Source organism: Lygodium microphyllum, chromosome 13 (genome assembly GCF_053477565.2).
Source record: "Lygodium microphyllum isolate KBCC chromosome 13, Lygodium_microphyllum_v1.1.10, whole genome shotgun sequence".
In the NCBI taxonomy this organism is placed as follows: Eukaryota; Viridiplantae; Streptophyta; class Polypodiopsida; order Schizaeales; family Lygodiaceae; genus Lygodium; species Lygodium microphyllum.
Window position 1 is genome coordinate 45,120,124 of NC_141147.1, and position 25,430 is coordinate 45,145,553.

A 25,430-nucleotide genomic window follows, 5' to 3' on the forward strand; every position below is an offset into this window, starting at 1 on the left:
TGTTGGAGGAGCTTGGGTGCCCCCAGACTCGTCCTACATTGCTGCGATGTGACAATGAAAGTTGCATTGCCTTGGCGCGGAACCCTGTTTTTCATGCCCGGACGAAGCACATTGAGATCCAGTACCACTTCATCCGAGAAAAGCTTCTGGATGAGACCATCACTGTGGAGTATTGCAAGACGGAGGACAATCTTGCAGATTTATTTACGAAGGCGCTTCCTCAGGCTCTACTTCGGCAACATTCCAAATCCCTCAGGCTTCTGCCCTGTCCAGGCTCTGAGAGGGGGTGTTAGAGATCATAGCCTGTCTTGGAGGGCAGCTGCACAGTCAGTCGGACTGTGCAGTCGGACTGCCACGTGGCAGTCCGACTGCCTGCAGCCCAGTCGGCTGCATTTAATGCAGCCGACTTATTCCAGGCTGCGCCCTATTTCTGGCGCCCCAGTTCGTGTCAGTTTTCGGCTATAAATACCCGATGTTTCCAGCAGTCTGGCCACTCTTCTCTGTCGCAGATTACAGACCGGTGCCGTGCAGATTTCTGTCTCTGTTCACAGATTTCAGACAGCAGACAGTGCAGACTACAGCAGACTTCGAGGTGGACAGCAGGTCGCATCGTCGAGGTGGAGACACGCAGTCCAGCGCACTGCGCCCGTGTATATCTTTATATTCAGCATTCGTTATACAGCAGATCTTCATCGTCCACTGTCTCTTTCTCTCCCTTCTCTCTCTGCGTTCTCTCTCTCTCAGTCCTACGCTTCCGCACCGCTGCACTCTGACAGCTTGTAAATCATGCCCTTGATTTGAAACATTCAGATTGTTATCAAGGTCCATACTCTCTTGTGAAACAGATTGAAATCAGGCAGTTCATCCTGTTGTTGTGGTTCCCCATTGGGGCAGGTGTCCATTTTCCTTGTTCATCACACACTATCTACTTGCTGTGCTTGGTTGTCAATTCGTTTATTTCATCTTAAGCTTATTAATCCACCTGGCTTCTCAACCGAGTAAGATGTTAATGGTTTTCCTTTACCAGAATAGTACATCCATATGCATTTCAATCATCCTGAAATTTTCATCAACCAACATGGTATTAAAAAAATACACCTCTACTTTCATGACCTGAACATGCAGCACTTTTCTCATTGACTAAACTAATTTTGAGAAGTGACAGACAATCACCGTTTGCAAAACATACTTTATGCAGTCTGGACCTCTTTTCTTATCACTCTCAGCATAAAGTGGCAAACATAAATCTCAGAAGTAGGACAAGGGACATACTTGGGACTAAGGAAACCACCAATAGCAACCTCCAAGCTGCAGTCACCACTTACTCTTAACAAGAACCAGTTGTAAACAGTAATCTGTAAGAATGAATAACGTCACTGACAAAGCACCAATCTAGCACAGTCCCCTAAACAAACACAATAACTCTTTGAAAGACTTGCCTCATTTGCTACAGCTGCAGGGAAATGGCCTGCTCCTGTTGCAGTAGATCGTGTGCTTGATGTGTGCTGTATGTATTAAAAATTAGAGAAAAATGTTTAATTCTTAAATTGCTCTTGTCAAAGCTCCCTTTCCTCAAAGTTCATCAAACAGCCTCCACTGCAGTTACTGCAAAGTATACTATCAATTATTATCAGGACTTGAGTATCAACTCAAGGCAGTGTAATTGTGGCATTGGTCCAAGGATTTTTACATGTAATAATTAAATTATTAAGAGCAACCATAGTTCATCAAAAGTATTAACATTGCAACTGACCACCATTAGAACTAGGACATTAAATTGATGATACGTACTCTAAAAAGAGCCACCAATGTAGGGGGACAGTGTTAAGAGTTTCTTTGGTCTAGCTCAATCTTAGAACCCACTTATGGGCTGGCCAATCTGTCTGGGTTTACGGTCAGACTATTGTAGGTTAGTTTTCACATCCCTACAGCAATGTTCATTGAGTCTAGTTGTCCACTTTGTTGCAACACTAAATCAGAGGGCTACAATAACATAAAATTATCATGCATTAGGCCCTAATTTTACTCCTCAAACACACCCCAAAAATATTTATTCATTAAAATGGCATTTATTTTATTCAATGGGACAAATTCCCTATAGAAGAACATGTTGTGGACATCGTCTTCATCCCTATTCACCCTCATCATCACTTGAGCATTCATCAAATTGTGTTCATTGTGTTGCCATACTGTTTGCATCTCTTTATGTTTACCCTAGCATTTCTTTACATGGTATCAGAGCTGGGTGCTCTTGACACCTGAGCCTTAATCATGAAAGCTCAGCATTCAAGAGCATGCAAGAACACTCTCAGTTATGTCTCAACCAACATCAACAGATCAATCCCCCTCGGGGCCTCTTCCTTAAGGGTTGATTTTCCCCTTCATTCCCAGCTCTAAGGCATTGGTAAACAGACTCTTCATACAAGGAAGCAAGGGAATCTCATGAAGAGAAGGATTGCTATTCACTCTTTCATGAATATTACTATGAAATATTGAAATGCAGAAAACACAAATAGTCAAAAGAAGTAGGCCTCAGTAATCCTTTGCTTCAAACATCCTCTTCATACTACTAAAACAGCTTCAGCATACCATCTTGATGGCCGAGTCTACAACCCAAAGGGAGGTCACAACAGTTGAAGCTCACCACCAAGCATGGGAATAATGCGCTATCTTATGTCTTTCTTTCCATAAAATCCAGTGCAAGGTATGTTTGGTTCATTCATGCTAAGTCTTTCTTTCATTTCTCCTTCTGAAGTGCAAGTTTGTGGGCATAAGTTATCATGGACACTGAAATCAGCCTTCCTTCCAATGAAAGGGTGATAATGACCTGATTAAAGCATTGTGAATGAGTTCTCATCACTAATTCTGAAAATTAACTAAATGGCTGAAATTTTCAATTAGAAGGCTACCATTTGGCAAAACATTCCCATGTGTTTCTTGCCTGATTGGCAACCCCAGGACAGATCAGCAGATCTGCATTTTGTGCAGGTTTGCTCCTGTCTACTGCTTCTAAACAAGGGAGTCCTCTACGAACAGGATGTTGTTCAGTCCCTTCTTGTCTGCGTTTACTCCAGCAGATCTGCGTTGGGTAATGACTCAGGTCCATACCCTGCCTGCGTTTATTGCTGCAGCACCCTCCATATTTGTGTTTTGCAAACCTACCCCTCCTGCTCAGCATTGTGAGGTCCTTTCCGCATCGAAAACTCCCTGTCTTTATAGATGCACATCAGTCCTTTCTGATCAGCAGGCCAACAGACCCTGTACAAGTGGAGAAAATCCTAGTTGCACCATCTTTCTTTGTTTTCTTCCAGGTACTTATTGAAGGATATCTATGGCCGACATGTATGGTTTAGGAGGGTTCAAACCGACCACCATCCTCTCTTTCTCTCTCTTTCCTGCTATATTCTTCCGAGGCTTCCTGTAACCAGTCTTTCTTCCATGGATGGGTGGTAAATCCTTGATTACAACTTAATTACAGCAGCAAACAATTAATGCAAATCTGAAAATACAAATTTACCTACTAATCTTGGACAATGCACATCCGATTGGCCCCAAAATTGACGCCCCTTTCGGTATTTCTTTAGCTTTATTGAAGAAGAAGTTGATTTACAATGGGATTCTCCCAATCCCTTTCGATATTCCAACTCCCCTTGCTATTCAAAATCACCAGCAAGTTTTTAATCTCATTTTCCCCTTGATTCGGGCAATCAATTGGCCTTCACCTGCTTTGATGGAGATGGAAAATGCCCCAAATTCAATTATTTGCTGGTCCCTCCACTTGAATAGGTTAAAAACAACTTCAACCCTGTTGAAACCAAGTCTTAGAGCTTCCAATTTTTGGCACGCTTCTCAAGGCTGTTGCTAGACCCTAATTTCTGCTGCAGATTTGGTTTTACAACAAAGAAATCTGAAATTTCTCAGCCTCTAAGGGTCCAAATGCAAAGATCTTCGGAGCAAGGCTATGAAATGGCTGGGAGATGAGAGGGAAAGCTATAGAGAGAGAAAATTCAGAGTTTTGTCGCGAAGAATGACTGAAAATCAGTCAAATGCAGCTGCTGCCTTGCCACAGCAGCTGTTAGATGCAAAGAACTGAAGAAAATCAGTCATTTACTACTGTTGCCCTGTCTCAACAGCCTGTAGATGCTGTCTCCTACTATTGATTGGTCTTCTCCTGCCCTTGACAGCCTCAAAAGGTCCTCCAATGGCTGCAAATCAGACCAACAGCCTCCCCTCCCTCTCTTGCGGGCTGAATTTATAAAAATGCCTCTCTCCAATCTCTAGAGACGTTTTTCAATCTTGCATGGACATTTTTGACAAGTGGCAACCTTCCCAAATGGTTTTTCCAACATTTTTCATAATTAAATATTTATTTTCAGCCTTTAAATACTGAAAATTAATCTAATAATTATTTCGATGCCCTAAAAAATAATCCGACTGGCCAATAATTAAATTGGCTAGGCAACTTCCATTCCCGAGTATCTCTGCGCCATCTTTGACCATCAGATTGATGTTAGGTATCATTAAATGTCACTTCTCTAGTATCACCAACAACTGACACTTATGGCCAAATGGATGACCTAGGCCAATAACTAGCATCAGATACCACCCAGTACCTATGCGGCATAACTTATAGCAACTTTTTCCTTTGACATCCCGTGATTTCTTCGGGTTCCGGGCTTGTAAATTTACTTTAACCCCAGTTGCACCTCACATGTGCAATATTTACTTAATCATGTAATTAAAAATTAATCCACATGTTAAGTGAGGTTTCAAAAATACATATCCTCATGACACTTCCAATCCCTGATTGGCATTGATGGCATCTCCTAAGCAATTGCCACTCCTATCCTCTCTACCCGCATCCAACAAGCTGGATGGGACGAACTACCCTCTATGGTCGCGCCAAATGGATTGGCGCCTCCACACCTATGACCTTTGGAATTTTGTTACTATCCCTATACCCCAACCTACCGTGGATCCCCATAATGAAGCAACCTCAGATTTGGTAGCTTTATTGGATCACTTGAATGCCAGAGTCCGCTCCTTTCACTTTTTGAGTTGTGCAGATTCTGTGCTCATATATATTAGGCATATCCGCACTGCTGCAGAGATTTGAAAGAGATTGGCATCTCTCTATTGAATCAAGACATTTGGACATCGATTATCTCTCAAGTTGAAGCAACGATAACTTTTTGTCCTTGCAAATTCCCCTGTGATGAGGGACCACATCCACAAGATGGAGAAGATTCGGGATGAGCTTACATCCCTTGGTACAGACATTTCTTCAAAGAACCTAGCTACAGCATTTCTTTCACATCTTCCATCAATGACATATGATTGTGTTCTTCACCAATCTTCTCACTTCTCAAAGTCAAGAGGCTATCACTTGTGAGGAGCTAGTCCCATTGGTGCTTGAGTAAGATGCAAGTCACAGTGAGACTGATTCTTGCGGAGCCCATGCACATGGCCATACTTATGCTGCTTTATCTATAGGTATATGACAAGCCATGCAGAAGAAAGGAAAAAGGAAGAAGTTGGAGTCTCACACTCCGAGGAGAAGTGCTGTAGAAAATACCCTCACCTTCGTCCAAGAGTAAAGTCGAAGTCTTTATCTACCTCTACTTTGTCACCGGCCATTACCACCAAGTCTATATTTCTACACATTTATCAGATGGAGTCGTCATCTTCGACTATCTCGCCTTCTAAGTAGCCTTGGCTCATTGACAATGGTGCATCAAGTCAAAGTAGAGTGAGTGATTTGTTCCTTGCTGAAAATGCAGATTTTCTACAAGTGACTAGTCCATAAAAGTCAGGCTACACTCTTTCCTTCATGGAGGTGTAGCTGATTTCCACCATTTGGGGCTATCTACAACAAAACACTGATTTTTATGAAGGTTAGCAAGTGTTGAAGGTGTCTTACCATCAGTTCAATGGCTTTGATGACTCTAGTGAGGAGATTTCTCATTAGTCCTCAAACAAGCGGTATGATCCTCGTGAAGACCACCGGTCTCCGAGCCCTTTGTTCGGTCTCAACATTTAGAAGAGTAGCGTTCTCCTTCTTCTTCCCCCTCTCTCCATCTTTCCCATAGAGCCTGTTTTAACTGCATCTCAATCCGCCAAGCCTTTTATAAACATTTTTCCTCATTATGGCTTTCCACAAATTTTTCTCTTTGATCCTTGCGTCTATAATCATTTTTGGGTTGTCTTGTTTAAGAACTTGAGTTCTTAAAAAGGATTTCATATCTCCTTTCCATCCTAAAAGCAATGGTCAAATTGAGGCTACTAACAGCACTATTCTACACCACCTTTGATCTTATACGATCGTTGCTTCTATAATCATTTTTTGGTTGTCTTATTTAAGAACTTGAGTTCTCAAAAAGGATTTCATATCTCCTTTCCATCTTAAAAGCAATGGTCAAACTGAGGCTACTAACAACACTATTCTAGACCACCTTTGATCTTATACGATCGATCAACCTAATAATTGCGACAAACATTTGCCCATTTTACAATTCACCTATAATAACATGTCACCCTTTACTACTGGCCGAGCACCATTCGAGATTGTATACGGTAAGAAATTGCCTATTCCCATGACAACTATAGCTTTTGATGTTCCTTCTAAAGTGAAGAGTGCACAATGGGAGTGCGAGTCAGAAGTGGAGTAGCAATGTTAAGAGTGAGAGAGAGTGAACGCAAAGATAAGTGTATCAAATTGTGATGGTATACAAAGAATAAAGAATATATTTATATGTTAGGGTACAAATAAGGGTGTATTCACACTTGTATAATTTTACACGAAGATGAAGGGACTTTACACCCAACAACCTCCACTTAAAGGCCCAAAGTTGTACCTGTAAGCTAACCAACTCCCACTAATTGGATGCAATGCTCATATTGAGCCTTTACAAGACTCTTAGTGAAAACATCTGCAGGGTTATCTTGGGTTTTGATCTTAGTCAATGTGACAAGACCATCACCCAAGACTTGTCAAATAAAGTGGTACCGAAAATCTATGTGTTTGGCACGTGCATGGAACATGGCATTCTTAGCTAGACATACTACACTTTGGCTATCACATCCAAGCATTGGAGTACATGAAGAAAGACCAAAATCTTTGACCAAATAGCTTCCTTAAAAGCTTCTATGGTTGAAATATATTTAGCCTCTATAGTACTCAGTGCCAAAAAAAATTGTAACCTTGAACACTAAGAGATAGCCCCACCAACCAAAGTAAAGACATACCCACTCGTAGATTTCCTAGTATCAAGATCTCCTACCATGTCCGAATCACAGATCCCTGCAATTCTAGTGTATCCTTTCCATAACATATACACTTTTCTTGTATACATTTTCAGTATCAAAAAATACATTTCACTACTTCCCAATGTGGCTTGCCAAGGTTAGACATGAATCTACTAACAACTCCCACTACATAAGCAATGTCAGGGCGAGTTGCAACCATAGCATACATCAAAGATCCACAAGCTGATGCATAAGGTATGCCCTTCATAGCACTAGCAACTGCGTCATCCTTTGGGTAATCAGCTTTGTATGTGGCAGTGACGATACACCAAGAGGCTTAGCATCAGCCATATTAAACCTATCAAGTACTTTGCTAATATACTTGTCTTGTGAGAGAAACAGCAAGTATTGCCCTCTATCTCTTCTAATGTGCATGCCCAAAATGTGTTCACCTACCCTCAAATCTTTCAGTGAGAAGGCTGAACTTAGCTACCTTTTAAGAGCATTCAAAGTATTCTTATGCTTTCCTGCAATCAGCATGTTGTTCACATATAAGACCAGCACAATAAGACTTCCATCATCAGGCTTTTTAGTATATAAGCAGTGATTTGCATGATTGCATTTAAATCCATGGCTGAGCATGAAGGTAGCAAACTTTTTGTACCATTGTCTAGGGGCTTGTTTCCGCCCATATAAGCTGCATTTCAGCTTATAAACCAAATCCTCTTTCCCTAGAATAGCAAAACCGGTTGTTTCATGTTTAACTCTTCATTCAAGTCACCATGAAGAAAAGCGGTCTTCACATCCATCTGATCCAACTCTAAATGCAAGGATGCAGTGAGAACAAACAAAACACAGAGCATAGTCATCTTCTCACCACTCGTGAAAATACTGTTAGAGATCACAGCCAGGCAGGCAAGCAGTCTGCACAGTCGGACTGTGCAGTCGGACTGCCACGTGGCAGTCCGACTGCCTGCAGCCCAGTCGGCTGCATTAAATGCAGCCGACCTGTCCTGTTTGCGCCCTGTTTTTCTGGCTATAAATAGCCGAAGATTTCCACAGTCTCCCGCACTTCTCTGCTCGCAGATTACAGACCGGTGATACGCGCAGATACCGTCTCTGTTCGCAGATTTCAGACAAGAGACAGTGCAGACTGTAGCGGACTTCGAGGTGAACAGCAGGTTGCATCGTCGAGGTGGAGACACGCAGTCCAGCACACTACGCCCGTGTATATATCTGCATATCTTTGTATTCAGCACACTTTATACAGCAGATCTTCATCTTCCACTGTCTCTTTCTCTCTCTTCTCTCTCTGCGTTCTCTCTCTCTCAGTCCTACGCTTCCGCACCGCTGCACTCTGACATGGTATCAGAGCAGTGTTAGAGGGCTGACTGAGCGCAGAATCAACCTGAAGAGGAGTTTCCATCGCGACACAAATTTGCGTTTTTTGCGTTTAAGGGCAGACAGGAGGGCTGCGCCTTGGAACAAGGCTGAAACGAGTGTGGGCGCGCAGGAAAGGAGTCCAAGTGGTGGATTTGCTGCTGTTTACTGCTGTTTGACGAGGAGGAAGTTTGAGTTTTCAGCCTACAAGTGTAGGTTTTGCTTTTTCATCGCCTCCGGCGGGTGAAGAAGGTTCAGGACGCGGAAGAGCCTTAGCAGGCTGAGTTTTCCCAGTCAGAGGGGGCTGCTTTTGCGTTTGTGAAGGCATTACAGGTGAAGATGTCTACAGAGATTGACTTGGAGTTCCAGTCGATTATGGACCGGAAGGTGCCTGTCTTACCGACTCTTCCTGCAGATCAGAAGCTCGACGGCGACAACTACCGCATTTGGCGCGTCATGATGTTGGCCATCCTTGAGTCCTATGATTTGGCGGAGCTAGTACAAGAGGAGATCGACCGGGCCTTGATAAGAGATGAGTCCAAACTCTCTTCCGATGCTCGTGCGGAGTTGGCCAAGGCTCAGTCTCATTGGGACAAACTGAATGCCAGGATTCGTTCCTTTCTTTTTCTATCATGTACTACAGTCGTGATCGCTCACATCGAGCACTTGACGGTGGCTCGGGAGATATGGCTGGAGCTTGATCAGATGTACAATCGGATGACCCTTATTAAGCGGGTTTCTTTGGAGGTACAGATGCGGACCTTGTCCGTAAATAAGTCTTCTTTGTTGCGGGAGCACATTAATAAGCTACGGCAGCTTCAGATGCATGTTCAGAATGCGGGGAAGCCGATTTCCTCCGAAGACATGGCGATCACACTTTTGTCCCAGTTGCCGCCACGATTCGGTACATTTTACTCTGCCCTTATTGCTTTGGGGCGAGAGTCTACCCTTCGGTGGGAAGAGTTGGTTCCTATGGTCTTGGACCAAGAGGAACAGTTAAAGGGACAGAATGCTTCCAAGTCGGAGGCGCTGACAGGTCAAGCCTCTCAGAAGAAGGGGAAGGACCAAAAGAAGAAGAAGGGGGATAACAAGTCCAAGAAGGACAAGGAGAAGGACAAGGACAAAGACTCCACATGCCATATTTGTGGAAAGACTGGCCATTGGAAGAAGGATTGCCCTGACAAAGACAAGAAGGACACCAACAAGAAGGACACCAAGGATTCTGGAGCGGTGGCTGCACCCTCATCAGCTGCATTTCTTCATTTAGCTGTCATTGAGGACGCTTCACCGAATGCTTCTGATGCTGCGATGACGGCTCCCCAGACTCGAGAGTGGATCGTTGATAGTGGTGCCTCACGGCACATGACTCCTTCATCAGATGGTGTTGCCCAATTACGACCCTCACGTGGGCAAATTCTCATTGGAGACAGCTCTTCAGTCTCTATTGCAGGTCGGGGTAAGATGCAGCTTATTCCCGATGGACGAGGTGGTACCCATACCTCAGAGGTTTTGCATGTACCAGGCTTAGGGTACCATCTCCTTTCACTTCATAAGATTTGCTCCCTTGGCCTTTTGGTGGAGTTTGACAATACTACGGTGCGAGTCCTTGATCGTGGATCGCGGAAGGTTCTCTCATCCGGATATGAGGAGAACGGCATTTATAAACTGAAGTCTTCCACCGCCCTCTCTACTCTTCTTCCTACCTCTCAATCACAGTCAGAGTTATGGCATGCTCGGTTTGGTCACCTGAACTATGATTATCTTCGGAGGGCGTCACGTGGACAGCTTGTTCGAGGGTTGCCGGATATAGTGGTGAGCTAGCAGCCATGTGTCTCCTGCATACGGGGGAAGCAACATAGGGATGCCATTCGCCACACAGCTTCGCGGCAGTCTACTTCCCCGCTGGAGCTGGTATCTACGGATCTATGTGGCCCTATGAGGAATGAGTCCTTGCGTGGGAGCTCGTACTTCATGCTGATCGTGGATGACTACAGCAGGATGACATGGGCCTATTTTTTGGCATTAAAGTCAGAAGCTTTCTCACACTTCAAGGATTGGCTTCTCTTTGAGGAGAACCGATCGGGCCGGAAGTTGAAGACCTTGCGATCCGACAAGGGCGGTGAATTTGTTTCTAATGATTTTGCTCGGTTTTGTGCACATAAAGGAATTCACCAGGAGTTTGTCAATACCAACACTCCTCAAGAAAATGGCATTCTTGAACGGAAGAACCGCAGTGTGATCGAGATGGCGCGCACCATGATGGAGCACCGACAGACCCCTCAGGTTCTGTGGGCCGAGGCTATGGCTACTGCCGTCCACATCCTTAATCGATCCCCTACTTCGGCCGTGGAAGGGATGACCCCGTTTGAGGATTATTTTGGGACAAAGCCAGATGTTTCTTACTTTCGGATCTTTGGGTGTGATGCCTATGTTCACATTCCCAAGGCTCACCGTGATAAATTTGAAGCAGCTTCCCGAAAACAGGTATTTGTTGGCTACAGCTCCCAGTCCCAAGGCTACCGATTGTATGATCCCGTCAAGCGGGATGTGTACACTAGCCGCGATGTGCGGTTTGTGGAGGTTCCGGCTATATCAACGGGTGAGGAACATCCCGTTCTTGGAGATCCAGGGGAGAGTTGGGCTCCTTCTACAGTTCCACTAGAGCCCGTGCCTTTTGATTATGATTCTGTTTCTGACACAGAGTCTATTGTTCCACCGGTCACCTCAGAGGAGTTACCACCAGTGGATATTCCAGAGTCTTCTACTGATGGAGAGAGCCGAGGGGAGGTTCGGCCTCCTCCTCGCTAACCCGTGACACACTCCGTGATTCAGGGATTGAGGGGGTTCCTGAGGAGTGGGGACCGCAGGATGGTCCGCGGCGGTCGCGGCGGCACCAGGCACATTCTACGGAGCTTGTTTGCTCTAACTATTGTTTGATGACCCGTGTTATGCAGGATCGAGAGCCCACCTCCGTGAAGGAGGCTTTACAGTTCGCACCATGGAAGAAAGCTATGGAAGCCGAGTTGGAGGCTATTGAGAGGAATGGCACTTGGTCACTCGTGCCCTGCCCCCCGAACAAGAAGGTGATTGGCGTCAAGTGGGTTTTCAAGACCAAATACCTTAGCGACGATTCTTTGGATAAGCACAAGGCTCGCCTTGTTGCTAAAGGTTTTGCACAGCGCCCAGGGATTGACTATCATGATACTTTTGCCCCCACAGCTCGTATAGCGACCATTAGAGCTGTTCTTGCTTTGGCTGGCCATAGGAGATGGCCTGTTTACCAGTTGGATGTGAAGTCGGCCTTCCTCAATGGTGATTTGAAGGAGGAGATCTATGTTGAGCAAATCTAAGCTTTCTCCTTTTCTCCTCCTCCAGTGCTGCATTCACAAACTCCTCCTTCTTTGTTAGTGACTTCTTGGCTACCTTAATCCATTTGGAGTTCTCGGCCACTTCAGCTTGTGCTTGTTTCACTATATTTGCCCATGTGTTGAGCTCCTTTGTTACTTGTGTCTTCAGCTCTCGTGCCTCAGTTCTGCGATCACCCTGTTTCTCTCCTAGAGGGACGTTTCAATGTCCACCTTCCAGGAGGTGAAGTGTGATGCGATCTCGGCGTAGATTTCGTTCTTCCAGTCTTGCACTTTCGTGCTTATTTCCTCCTTGATTTGGTGTGCAGTTTCTGCGCACATTGCTGCCATGATTTCCTTGATGTTGCTGATGTCTTGGTCATGCGCCTTGCATACATCTCGGAGGGCCTCCATGCCTTTCCTTGTGTGGTAGTCTGTCACCTTGTCAATGCTGCTCCAAATCGCTGAGTATTTCACATTTTTCTCCCCACTTGTGCGGTTGCCTGGTGTCGGGGCGAGAGAGAAAGAGACAGTGGAAGATGAAGATCTGCTGTATAAAGTGTGCTGTATACAAAGATATGCAGATATGTACACGGGCGCAGTGCGCGGGACTGCGTGTCTCCACCTCGACGATACAACCTGCTGTTCACCTCGAAGTCCGCTGCAGTCTGCACGATCTCCAACCTGAAATCTGCAAACAGATGAAATCTGCACGAGCCTCCAGCCTGAAACCTGCAATCAGTGATGGGAGAGACTGCAGAAGATCGGCTATAACTAGCCAAAAAATGGGCGCCAAAAATAGGCAGGTCGGCTGCAACCGACTGGTGCAGTAATAGGTCGGACTGCCACGTGGCAGTCCGACTGACCAGTCCAACTGGCTGCCAAGACAGGATCTGATCGCTAACACCCCCTCTCAGAGCCTGGGCGGGGCAGAAGCCTGAGGGATCTGGCATGTCTCCGAAGTAGAGCCTGGGGAAGCGCCTTCGTAAACAAATCTGCAAGATTTTCCTCCGTCTTGCAGTACGCCACAGCGATGGTCTCATCCAAAAGCTTCTCTCTGATGAAGTGGTACTAGATTTCTATGTGCTTCGTCCGGGCATGGAAAACAAGATTCCGTGCCAAGGCAATGCAACTCTCATTGTCGCATTGCAGCAAAGTAGGACGAGTCTACGGGCAGCCAAGCTCCTCCAACAATCTCCGAAGCCACACGGCCTCACATGTGGTGGAAGACGCGGCCCGATACTCCACCTCAGTAGACGAAAGGGCGACCGTGGGCTGCTTCTTGCTACTCCATGAGATAACACCTACACCCAAGGTAAAACAGTAACCTGTGGTAGACCGCCTATGGTCCACATCACCAGCCCAATCTGAGTCGCTCCAACCTACAAGTACAAGATCTGAACCACCTGTGCCTGCTGGATAATGAATCCCTAAATCAGATGTCCCCCTCAAATACCGAAGTATCCTCTGGGCAACCTACCAATGCACCATCTGAGGTTCACTCATGAACCCCGCCAAGAGACTAACAGCAAAACAAAGATCAACACGAGTGTTGAGGAGCCAAATCAATGATCCAATCAACTGACGATAGCGGGAAGCATCTGCCATGGGAGAAGCTGAATGTGAAGTGACCTTCCAGTTCGGATCCATAGGAGTAGAAATGGTCCGACAATCCTCCATCGCAAAAGAAACCAAGAGCTCCTGTGCATATCTCTGCTGAGAGATGAAAATCCCCCTCTGAGACTAATAAATCTCATGGCCCAAGAAGAAATGGAGTAGACCCAAATCCGTCATCTCGAACGTCTGATGTAAAGCTGCCTTCGTCTCTTTGACCTTCTGTGCATGATCACCTGTGACAATCAAATCATCAACATACAACACAAAAAGCACACAACCAGCCTCGGAAGTGTGTGCATAAAGCTACGGATCAGCCTTGGAACGTCGATATCCCAACTGTGACTGAAGGAACGAATCAATCTTCTCGTTCCATGCACGCGGAGCCTGCTTGAGGCCATACAAGGCCTTCTTCAACCTGTAGACTTTCCCATCTGAAGATCCAAAGCCAGGAGGCTGCTCTACATAGATCTCCTCCTTCAAATCACCATTGAGGAAGGCCGACTTCACATCCAACTGGTAGACAGGCCATCTCCTATGGCCAACCAAGGCAAGAACAGCTCGAATAGTCACCACACGAGCAGTGGGGGCAAAAGTGTCATGACAATCAATCCCTGGGCGCTGTGCAAAACCTTTAGCAACAAGGCGAGCCTTGTGCTTGTCCAAAGAACCATCGCTAAGGTACTTGGTCTTCAAGACCCATTTGACGCCAATCACCTTCTAATGTGGGGGGCGAGGCACAAGATACCAAGTGTCATTCCTCTCAATAGCCTCCAACTTGGCTTTCATAGCTTTCTTCCATGGTGCGGACTGTAAAGCCTCCTTCACGGAGGTGGATTCTCGATCCTGCATAACACGGGTCATCAAAAAATAGTTAGAGCAAACAACCTCCGTAGAATATGCCTGGTGCCTCCCTGACCGCCGCGGACCATCCTGCGGTCCCCACTCCTCAGGGACCCCCTCGATCCCTGAATCACGGAGTGTGTCACGGGCCCAACGAGGAGGAGGCCGGGGACCTCTCCTCATCTCTCTCTATCAGCTGAAGACTCTGGGATATCCACCGATGGTAACTCCTCGGGGGTGACCGGTGGAACAGTAGACTCTGTATCGGAAACAGAATCGAAATCAAAAGGCGCAGGCTCCAAAGGAACTGTCACGGGAGCCCAGCTCTCCCCTGGATCTCTAAGAACGGGATGCTCCTCACCCGCTGCTATGGCCGGAACCTCCACGAACCGCACATCTCGACTGGTGTACACATCCCGCTTGACACGATCATACAAACAATAGCCTTGGGACTGAGAGCTATAGCCAACAAACACCTGTCTTCGGGAAGCTGCTTCAAATTTATCACGATGAGCCTTGGGAATGTGAACATAGGCATCACACCCAAAAACCCTAAAATAGGAAACATCGGGCTTAGTCCCAAAGTAAGCCTCAAAAGGTGTCATCCCATCAACGGCCGAAGTGGGGGATTGATTAAGGATGTGAACTGCAGTAGCCACAGCCTCGGCCCACAGAAACTGAGGTGTCTATCGGTGCTCCATCATGGTGCGCGCCATCTCAATCACACTTCAGTTCTTCCGTTCAAGAATGCCATTTTCTTGAGGAGTGTTGGTGTTAGCAAACTCTTGGTGAATACCTTTATCTGCACAAAAACAAGCAAACTCGGTAGAAACAAATTCACCACCCTTATCGGATCGCAAGGTCTTCAATCGTTGGCCTGATCGCTTCTCCTCAAAGAAAAGCCAATCCTTGAAGTGAAAGAAAGCTTCTGACTTCGACGCCAAGAAATAGGCCCAAGTCATCCTGCTGTAGTCATCTACGATCAACATGAAGTACGAGCTTCCTCTCAAGGACTCGTTCCTCATAGGGCCACAAAGATCCGTAGATACAAGCTCCATCGGTGAAGTAGACCGCCACGAAGCTTTATTGGGAATCGCATCCCTATGCTGTTTCCCACGAATGCAGGAGACGCATGGTATGGGCTATCATCACGGCTGTAGTTCATAACAGAAAAAGAAAAAAACGAATCCGGATATTCAGTTTATCCCAGTGAGATTGTGCCTTGGCCAACTCCGCACAAGCATCGGAAGAGAGTTTGGACTCATCTCTCACCGAGGGTCGGTCGATCTCCTCCTGTACAAGCTCTGCCAAATCGTACTTCACTCAGCCAGTCCTTCTACACTGCTCTAATACCATGTCAGAGTGCAGCGATGCGGAAGCGTGGGACCAAGATTGAGAGAGAGAGAACGCAAAGAGAAGAGAGAGAAAGAAACAGTGGAAGATGAAGATCTGCTGTATAAAGTGTGTTGTATACAAAGATATGCAGATATGTACACGGGCGCAGTGCGCAGGACTGCGTGTCTCCACCTCGACGATGCAACCTGCTGTTCACCTCGAAGTCCGCTGCAGTCTACACGATCTCCAACCTGAAATCTGCAAACAGAGATGAAATCTGCACGAGCCTCCAGCCTGAAACCTGGGATCAGTGATGGGAGAGACTGCAGAAGATCGGCTATAAATAGCCAGAAAATGGGCGCCAAAAATAGGCAGGTCGGCTGCATTAAATGCAGCCGACTGGTGCAGTAATAGGTCGGACTGCCATGTGGCAGTCCGACTGGTCAGTCCGACTGACCAGTCCGACTGGCTGCCAGGACAAGATCTGATCGCTAACATTTCCAAGGTACACCTTTCCATAACTGCCTGCATTAAACATAGCAAAACACTCCAAGCAAGGAATTACATGGAAAGAGGCACCAGAGTCTACAATCCAAGTCTGAGTGACACCATCATCAACTGACAAGAGTGCATCAATCACATCAGCCTTGGTAATCTGCATATCCTGCATGTGACATACAAGGGCATCATAATCAACTGCACATAATACATCAACCTCTATATCTGAAAGCTCCTCTATAACCACACTGGAGGCCACATTGGCCTTTTCTTTGCTTTTGGATGTCTCCAATGCATTTGTCTTTTCTTCCTTCTTCTTTTTATCTCCTGCATTCTTCTTTCTCTCTTGTTCCTTCTTGTAGTACCTGCAATCAGGTTTCTTGTGGCCCTTCCGACCACAATGATAGCAAGTAATATCACTCTTATCCTTTCCTTTGCTCTTGCTCCTGTTTCTCTGCCCTGCATATGCATTTTTCTTTTCAGCCCTGCCTCTTACATTATAAGCTAAGTTGCTGCCTTCTCCACTAGACATACGTCTAATTTCTTCATTCAAGATAGAACCCCTCACCCCATCATATGAGAGATTGGGGTTATTGCTGAGTGAAACCACCAAGGTTTCCCACGAGTCCGGCAATGTCATGATCAAAAAGATCGCCCTCAACTTATCATCAAAGTCCAAGTTTGCATCTTTGAGCTGATTTAGAATCCCTGTAAATGCACTCAAGTGCTCAGCTGCAAGCTTTGACTCATCCAGTCGCATATTCACCAACTTACGCATTAAATGCACCTGATTAACAGGTGTGGTGATCTCATAAGTAGTTTTCAGCTTCTCCCATATTGCATAACCTGTGTCTAAACCCTTAATGTATGTCAGAATGTCATCAGTGACACCCATCTTTACGTAAGCCACAGCCTTTTTATTCACTATGGCCCAATCTGCATCAGACATTAGTGCGGGTTTATCTTCCTGCAAAGCATCCTCACAATCCTTCAGGAACAAAATGCCCTGCATGCGGTCTTTCCAAAGGTCAAATCCATGACCATCAAACAGTTTAATCTCCATCAAACTCTTGATGTCTGAACTGGAAGAAGTTGCAGCCATTTTGTCACGAACACAAGAGTAAATGCACTAATCTGCGGAAGCACAAGCTGAACCAACAAAATACCCTGCTGTTTTTCCTCAACCAGAAATAAATCTCTGCTATTTATACATTAACCAGCCATTGCACGGGTAAAAGATGCAGAAATTTACCAAATTCTGCGTGAATCCCCAAAATTTCAAGTCCAAAATTGCATGAATGTCAGTCAATTTGACCCAGCTGAGTAAAGCTTTGCCAATACATGAAAAGCCCCAAAATTCTAGGATCCAATGTCAAGAAATTTTACCCAAAAAAGGCAAAATTTTGACAAATTTTGCAAAATCCCCAATTTAATTGAGGTCTCCACTCGCGATGTTTGCAATTTCTGACTCAAAAGTCACTGACAGGCATGAATGATGCCAAATCTGAGAAAAACCCCAAATTCTGTGGCCCAATTTGCACAAATTTTGAAACTGTGCCTCTGGTGTGTGAACACCCACCAAGACAAGTGGTAATGAGGGGACTAGAAAAAAATTTGATTAGTTTTTGAAAAAAAAAATGAAGGAACTAACAGGGGGGTCCGTTGACCCCCGTCGCATCATGTCGCCCGCCACGCGAACCGCCCACAGAGGTCGTCTGTACGTCGCGTCATTCCAGTCGTCATCTGCACGTCGCGTCACGTCTGACTAACGCATGCCCGCTGGAGCTGCCTGCCTATCGCCCGTCACACGACGTCTGACGCCTGCCTTTTCGTTGATTCTGTCACCCGTCATGCGACGATTGACGATTCCCTGCTACAGTCGCCTGCTGCCGCAGGCCCAACAGTCATCACCTCAATCTTGAAAGCGTGCAGAGTCTTGGCTCTGATACCAGTTGTTGGATTGTAAGGACACAGGTTAGAGAGTTTGAGATTGAGCAGGAGTGTATGAGTGTGACGGCTGGAGAGAGTGTGAGCAGAGTGAAAGTTCAGACGATAAGAGTGCACCAACAATGTGTTGGTACACAAAGAATAAAATGTAGTTATACTTAGGACATGTAAAGGGTGCGTTCATATGTACAATGTGCGTGTACTATATACACGGAGGTCATCGGGCCTTTATATCCCAACACACTCAAACGTCTACTATTGAACATGCTCTCTCTCTTGTATCTAGTGCTATCTTATGGAGCAATAAGAAGCAACCTATCGTTGCTTTTTCATAGATAAGCATCTGTAATGTGCCTACGTCACAACATGTTTTAGTAGTCCATCGGGAGTCTAATCTAAAAGATGTTAATGCACTCCCACGAAATGTCACAAGGTTTGTCGATTAACGACTCTCGAGTCTACTCCGCAACAAAATGTATCGGCCAACCCTGTTAGGATCGACCTGAATCGTCCTAGGTTTCTAATGGTCTAGTCATTCTACAGTCTTCTAGCATCGGGATCTACTTTGCACAGAGCATCTAAACCGAGACGTACTCATATCGCACTTGGTTCAAAGAGAATGGGAAACAAGAGGAATGCATCGCTCGACCTCTCTACCACTAGGGTAAAGTCCCATTCTAGTCCCCTGCGTGCGGCAACAATCCGACAGATAGATGTCAGTCCCCTCCGGGCGGCAACGATCTCATCCACTCGTGACTTGGAGATAGGCGTCGCTGTAAAGAGCCGCTTCCAAGCACGGCCATGCATCCCAATTAGCATATCAACCGTCGACATCCGTGCAATCGATCATTCCCCCCTCCTTGAGTTACAGGCGTCATAATACACCCAAGAACCTTATGTATTCTATCACAAGTTCAATCTATATTTTGTGAGATGTAATAGGATTTTCTATCATTTCAACCAAACAAACAGATGCGGATGCATAAAATCTCTCTCGCTTAATTGTAGTTTAATGTATATTCTTGAATCTTTTTATATATATATTAGCATGAAATTTTCATGCAATTTATGTGCAATTCAACAACTTCTAACTGCAATTTTAATCGATCACCTGAGATGAATGTGATGAACAAAATTTTCCAAGTACGCTCATTATCTCGAAACATGCTCAATTAAGTTGCTAAAATTAATATAATCATTTTTTCTCCCAATTTCTTTTCCCTAATACAACGGGGTGCACCTGATTCATAAGAGATGCGTTTTCCGTAGTTGCGGTCCCTTGGTTCGCGGTCCCGTTGGTTGTGGTGGGAGTTTCAGCATTTGAAGAGATCTTTCGCTTAGGGGCCATCGTCCACAAGTGGATTCGAGAGATAAAGGAAGAATGAATTTGAGATGGGAGAGCGTAAGAGAAGATGTCTTAGTCGAAGATCGAGATAGAGGGAATTAAGCTAACTCTCCCTCGCAACCTCTCGGGGTAACCTCTCTCTCTCTCTCTCTCTCTCTCTCTCTCTCTCTCTCAAGCTCCTCGCAATCTCTTGGAGGGATATTCTTCTACCTCTCTCTCTCTACCTCACTCTCACAACCTCTCAAGGTCTCCTTGTGCTTCTCTAACTACTCCCCATGCCTCATATATATAGCTAAACAAGAGAAAAAGAGTTGTGGCTGAGAAGAAGAGCTCTTTATGGAGGGGATCTTGGAACAATCAACAATATGATGCTCAAGTCACAATTCTGATAGTTCCGTTGACTCTAAAAGGGGGTTAAAACTCCAAGACACTTGATTAAAAATCTTTCAGATCACTCCTTCTCTCTGTTCAAAGTGTTGTTTACTGCCTGTAAATTGTGATCGCGGCACACGCGATTTCGCCAATCCTTCTTTTTTGCATTAAATATTCAAAACAAGCTAAAAATAACCTCTCTCTTTTTTACATAACATCCTGTTCTAGAAATCTCCATAGCTTTTTAGGATATTTACAATAAATAATATCTAAAGTATATTAGTTTTGTCCAAAAATCTAATATTTTTGGACCATCCATACTATACACATTAACACTAGTGATTAATATGGCTCATAACTCTCATTTACATTGTAACTTCCGTAAAAAATGGCTATGGTGCTTATCAATCTGGAAAAAATATCGGATTATGACTCTCGATTTTTTTTATACTTTTAATTAAACAAAAATTATTAGTTAGCAATGTTTGTTAGTTTTTACTTTAGTTAGTAACCTTACTAACTTATTAATTATAATTGACTAACTAACTTTCGAACTAACCATCTAATTTTTAATTGCGTGAAAGTATTACAACATCGAAAGTCAAGTATCGAGCTCTATGGTCTACAACTCAAGATGCAATGTGACTTTGCTCCATGCTTGCAGGCATTGGATTCCTTCAAGCAAGACCTACTCTACTTTAGGTCAACAACAAAAGCACTCTGGCACTTCCAAAGAGCTCAGCTTTTCATGCCGGCACAAAGCACAAAGTTTCAATATCATAATGTTTGAGACTACATTTTGGAGTTGGTATTGCCAATTCTTTACCATCCCTACTATGGATAATGCATTGAACATCTTTGCCAAGCATCTTTCATAGTATTCGATACTTCATCATATGCACCTTCTAGGCTTGAATCCACTCCAGGGATTTGAGAGGGGGTGTTAGCATCTTGTATATCACGATGCCATCTCTTGGTTGTGAGCTCTCTCTAGCAAAAAGAGCACTAGCATTGTCTCGTGTGCATTTGTCACATCTAACATTCACAAGTATTTCCAGCCCAATTCCCGGTTGTTTCTACCCAATTTTGGTGGCACATTTCCAACCTGCAACATAGCAGCCAAGCTGACCAGATTTTTACATTTTTCCACAACAACTGGAACAATTCTGCATTTCGCTACTTATGGCAGCATATCAGCCAGATTTTGAGGGCCTGTGCATTTGGAGTGCTGCCACTTTTGGCTGTCCATCATTACCACGCCTCCATGCTCTCTCTCTCTCTCTCTCTCTCTCTCTCTCTCTCTCTCTCTCTCTCAAATCACCTGCATTCTTTGTCCTCCCTACCAAAGCACCCTCACTAAGGCAGTCAAGCAGTGTGCAAGGACTGACTATAGCAGCCTTGCATTCAACCTCAGATCAGATCAGTTTTGTTCCTTGTCTCACTACAATGTCTTGGTCTCTCTTTTACCTTCTCTCTCCGTGTTCACGATCTGCTTTCATTGTGCACTCTCACACTTGGACACACACAAGAGTTCAGTTCAAGGACCTTCTTCACAGGATAAAGGCCTTGGATAATCTGCAAGTACACTTCTACATGCATTATCTCTGTGGGCTGCCACCAACGTACCAGAATGAGTTCTACAACCCTCTCCACTCATTAGAGTATGCAAAGAGCTTTGATACCACCTTGGCGGAGAGGAAAGGCAGCCAATTGACCAACAGTTCCTATCAAGCCTTCACAAGTTCAAAGCTGAAGAAAGCCCCCACAACAGCAACTCCTCATATGTCTACTTCTAGTCTAATTCACAAAAGCCAAAAGGTGGCAAGCACAAGATGACTCATTGTGAGGATCGTGCCAAAATTGGTTATCTTGGATGTCATCAGACTAGTCACTTCAGTGGAGATATAGTGTTCGTTTGAGTTTTGAGAACAGAGTTGGTCTCAAGCATGTCATCGCTTAGCTTCCATTACATCCTATTTTCTTTTATGTGTTTTCTTCTTGTTTGGTAAAAGTCTTGATATCACTGTTTTCTTCCCGTTCCCTAAAACTCTTGATCTCTCTAACTAGCTAGAAGCTGGCTTGAGTAGCCAAGAAGTAAGGGCAAGCCAAGTATAAGCTCGTAATGGCCTCAACAATATCTGAATGTAGAAATCAGAGGTAAAATAAAGGCTGAGTTACTTCCTACAAACTGGAGAAAAGGAAGTCCAATTTTCTCAAGTCCCCACAGCCCCCTCTTGATATCTTGGACCACTAATTTAGCCGTTTTCATCAAATGTGGCTATGAAAAAGCTATTGGCCTCCATATGCAGTGACATAAGATCGCGGTGCTAATATTTCAACTTGCCGTAGTTTATCAAGCTTCAAACGATACTGAAAGCCTTCCTCTGTGCAACCATAAACGTCCACCTGCTTTTCATAAAGAAGAAAATATCAACTTTACTCAAAAATCTACATCTTGACTCAAGACAACTAAAAGTAATTTCTGAAAAACAATTCACCATGCCACTGAACCATTGTAAAAGCACAAGCTCTGAGGGGCATTATTCCCTCTTATAGGAAATGTTATACTCTGTCACTCCAATGCAGGTTACCCAGAACCTCAATCAAAGCAGGCATCTTGTCTGTACTTTTCCCCTGCCACCCCTTCCTATCACAACAGGGGCAATCTAGGAAGGCAAATCTAACCTTATGTAAAGCGGGTGAGGTGTACCCGCAAGAGCTAACACCAAAAAGCTCTAGATTTCCATCAGAGACTCTGTGAAAGGGAGCTGCAGTCGGCTGATGATGCAGGGGTGTCATCACGTAGTCCATGGCCAAGGCCCGATGCGGCGACGGATGCCTGCTAAGGAGCGAATGGTACAAGGGATCTGCACTTCTCCACCCGGCATGGCTGAAGCCCTGGGAGCAGGCGTTTCCACGATGATAGCTACTATGGAGAGAAGGTGTGGGGTTTGGGGGAACCAACTCCCTGCTGCTGAGGGGTGGGGTATTATTCCAGCAGGAACTGCAATTGCATGGAGGGAGAGGGAACGGGGAGGCATGGTTCGCGGGAGCTGGGCCTACAATTCGAGTTACGCCATGCAAGTCTCCGCCTTCCGGATGCTTGAAGTTGTTACTGCCGCAGAAGCCATGCTGAGGACCTGCGTCTGTGCAGCGAAATTCCATCTTTGGTTGACACTCCCGAAGCTAGCTAGCATTGCAAAGAAGAGCACGATGATGATAATGATGGGGATGATGCAGCCAGCAACAAGGAGAGGGTATTGGCAATGGGCTCTCTACGTTTGGCAAAAATTGGAATAGGAAAAGAGCGGGGAGAGAGCGTAAACCTATATAGATCCCCCAGTGACATGTGACCCTTATGGAACATGCATTTCTTTTTCTTTTTCTTTTGAACTGTTGATTTTTTTTATTTGAACTGTTGATGTTTTTTAAACATTTTGATTTCTGTTTTGGACACGGCCCTTGCCCTAAGCTTGGGTGGTACAACAAACAAGAGTAGAAAGTCTTCCAAATCGTCAAGACAATTTAGCTCTGTGCCCTAGTACATATATTGACAAGGGCCAGGCGTGGACTACTAAATTCCCATTTTAGTACAACTAGCAATCCATGCTAAGACCCATGCAAGCGCATATCATCAGGGCACCTACAAAGCGATGGTGCCTCTCTCTCTCTCTCTCTCTCTCTCTCTCTCTCTCTCTCTCAATACCTTCCCCAATAACTATATCCTAAACCTGGAACTTACTTCTTGCAATTGTTGTATGTTTGATCCAGTGTTATCTTCTCCAATACAATTCAACTCATCTACACACATATTGATTGGAGGATGTTCATGTATTGAAGAGTATATAAATCTTTGAAATGATTGAAAGCATATGACTCAATAGGAATTACATTATGTACAAAAATACATTATTAAAGTTGATTATATAAAGTCTGTTGTAATAATGTATGTGTCAAGCTATGGATTTAAGATACAAAAGCATCTAAATCTTAGGCTTGAAATAATATGATCGACTTTAATACTATTTTAATGTTCACGGTAGCCCTCTCTCTCTCTCTCTCTCTCTCTCTCTCTCTCTCTCTCTCTCTCTCTCTCTCTGGTGGCCATCCTTCTATCATCTCTTTTAGTCACATAACACTTGAAGCATATGATAAACTAATCAAAGTATGCATCATAATTGGCCTTATACTTTTGTTGTACTATAAAGACATTGAACTTGGCAGTATTTAGCTCGTTCCATATCCCAATACTAAATATCAAGAATTTGTTATTAGTGTAGTTCATGTTGTTAAAAGCAATTGTACTTGAGTAAGCATGATCCCAATGTCAAGGATCACTTGTTGCTAACAATTGTTATTTATTTCAAGCAAAATTCCAACCTCCTTTTGCATTTTTTGTGTATTCCTTTAATAAAAGTTTTGACTCCATTTTTCTTTTTGTGTATTCCTTTACACTTATGTCATAAAGGAGACTATGGAGGAGAGAGTGTGAATAAGAGAAAGACAAGAGGACAGAGAAATACTAGAATGAGAAGAAAGAAGTGAGAGAAGCCATGAAAGCTTGGAGAAGAAGGTGAGATAAAGAGACTATTATTGTGTATTACTAATTAGAAAAAAATAATAGCTTCTTACATCCTTTCACATCTAGCCAATGTGGTTTGTATTTTCTTATTTATTGTATTTCCCATTCTTTACATTCTATCCCCACTCTCTTTGTCAACACTATCTTATGATGGAGTTCCCTTTCGATAAAGCCTTGCTGCCTATTAGAAGCTTAGGTATGTGTGTTTATGTAACTAGCAATGGAGGCTGGATTATTTGAAGCACTCCTTTGATAACATATTTGAAGCTGTAGGTGGCTAAATTCTTACCCTTGGATGATTGGATGCATGAATCCTCAAGATCAACTCTTCATTTCTAAATGATATTTTTCAATCTCATGAGTGGCATGAGGTATTCCTTTTTTCCAATAATCCTAGGGTGCGGGTTAAGACTAGGGGATTGAAATGATTGTTTTAATTCAGATCTATCCCTACTTTCCTTATTAGCTATCTGTGTTGCCACAAGTTGTGATATTTGGGCAGTGAGCTTGACTAATTATTCGTTCTTAGAAGCAATGAATTTATCCAAAGAATCTTTGGTAGAATGCATCATTTGCTCCATTGCTTCTTTGGTTTGAGTATTAGATTATACCATCTACCCAACCACTTGATCTAGTTTAGAAACAAGCTCCATATGCCTAATCGAATGCCTAGCCTCATGGTGAAATGATTGTTTTAATTCAGATCTATCCCTACTTTCCTTATCAACTATCTATGTTGCCACAAGCTGTGATGTTTGGGCAGTGAGCTTGACTAATTATTTGTTCATAGAAGCAATGAATTTATCCAAAGAATCTTTGGTAGAATGCATCATTTGCTCCATTGCTTCTTTGGTTTGAGTATTAGATTATACCATCTACTCAACCACTTGATCTAGTTTAGAAACAAGCTCCATATGCCTAATCA

The 25,430-nt window shown here is 44.3% G+C and overlaps 1 protein-coding gene across 1 annotated transcript in view; it reads right to left on the reverse strand.

Moving 5' to 3' along the window:
- The window catches only part of LOC148026577 (uncharacterized), a 72,273-nt gene extending 49,047 nt beyond the window's left edge, over positions 1-23,226 (reverse strand). Inside the window, exons 1-3 of the mRNA XM_087691022.1 lie at positions 22,609-23,226; positions 1,440-1,505; positions 1,273-1,355 (exon numbers count right to left, since the gene is read on the reverse strand). Coding sequence (XP_087547148.1) covers positions 1,273-1,355; positions 1,440-1,505; positions 22,609-23,088 — 629 coding nt within the window. The 5' untranslated portion in view covers positions 23,089-23,226. The remainder of the gene's footprint in view (positions 1-1,272; positions 1,356-1,439; positions 1,506-22,608) is intronic.
- Between the last annotated feature and the right edge of the window lie 2,204 nt (positions 23,227-25,430).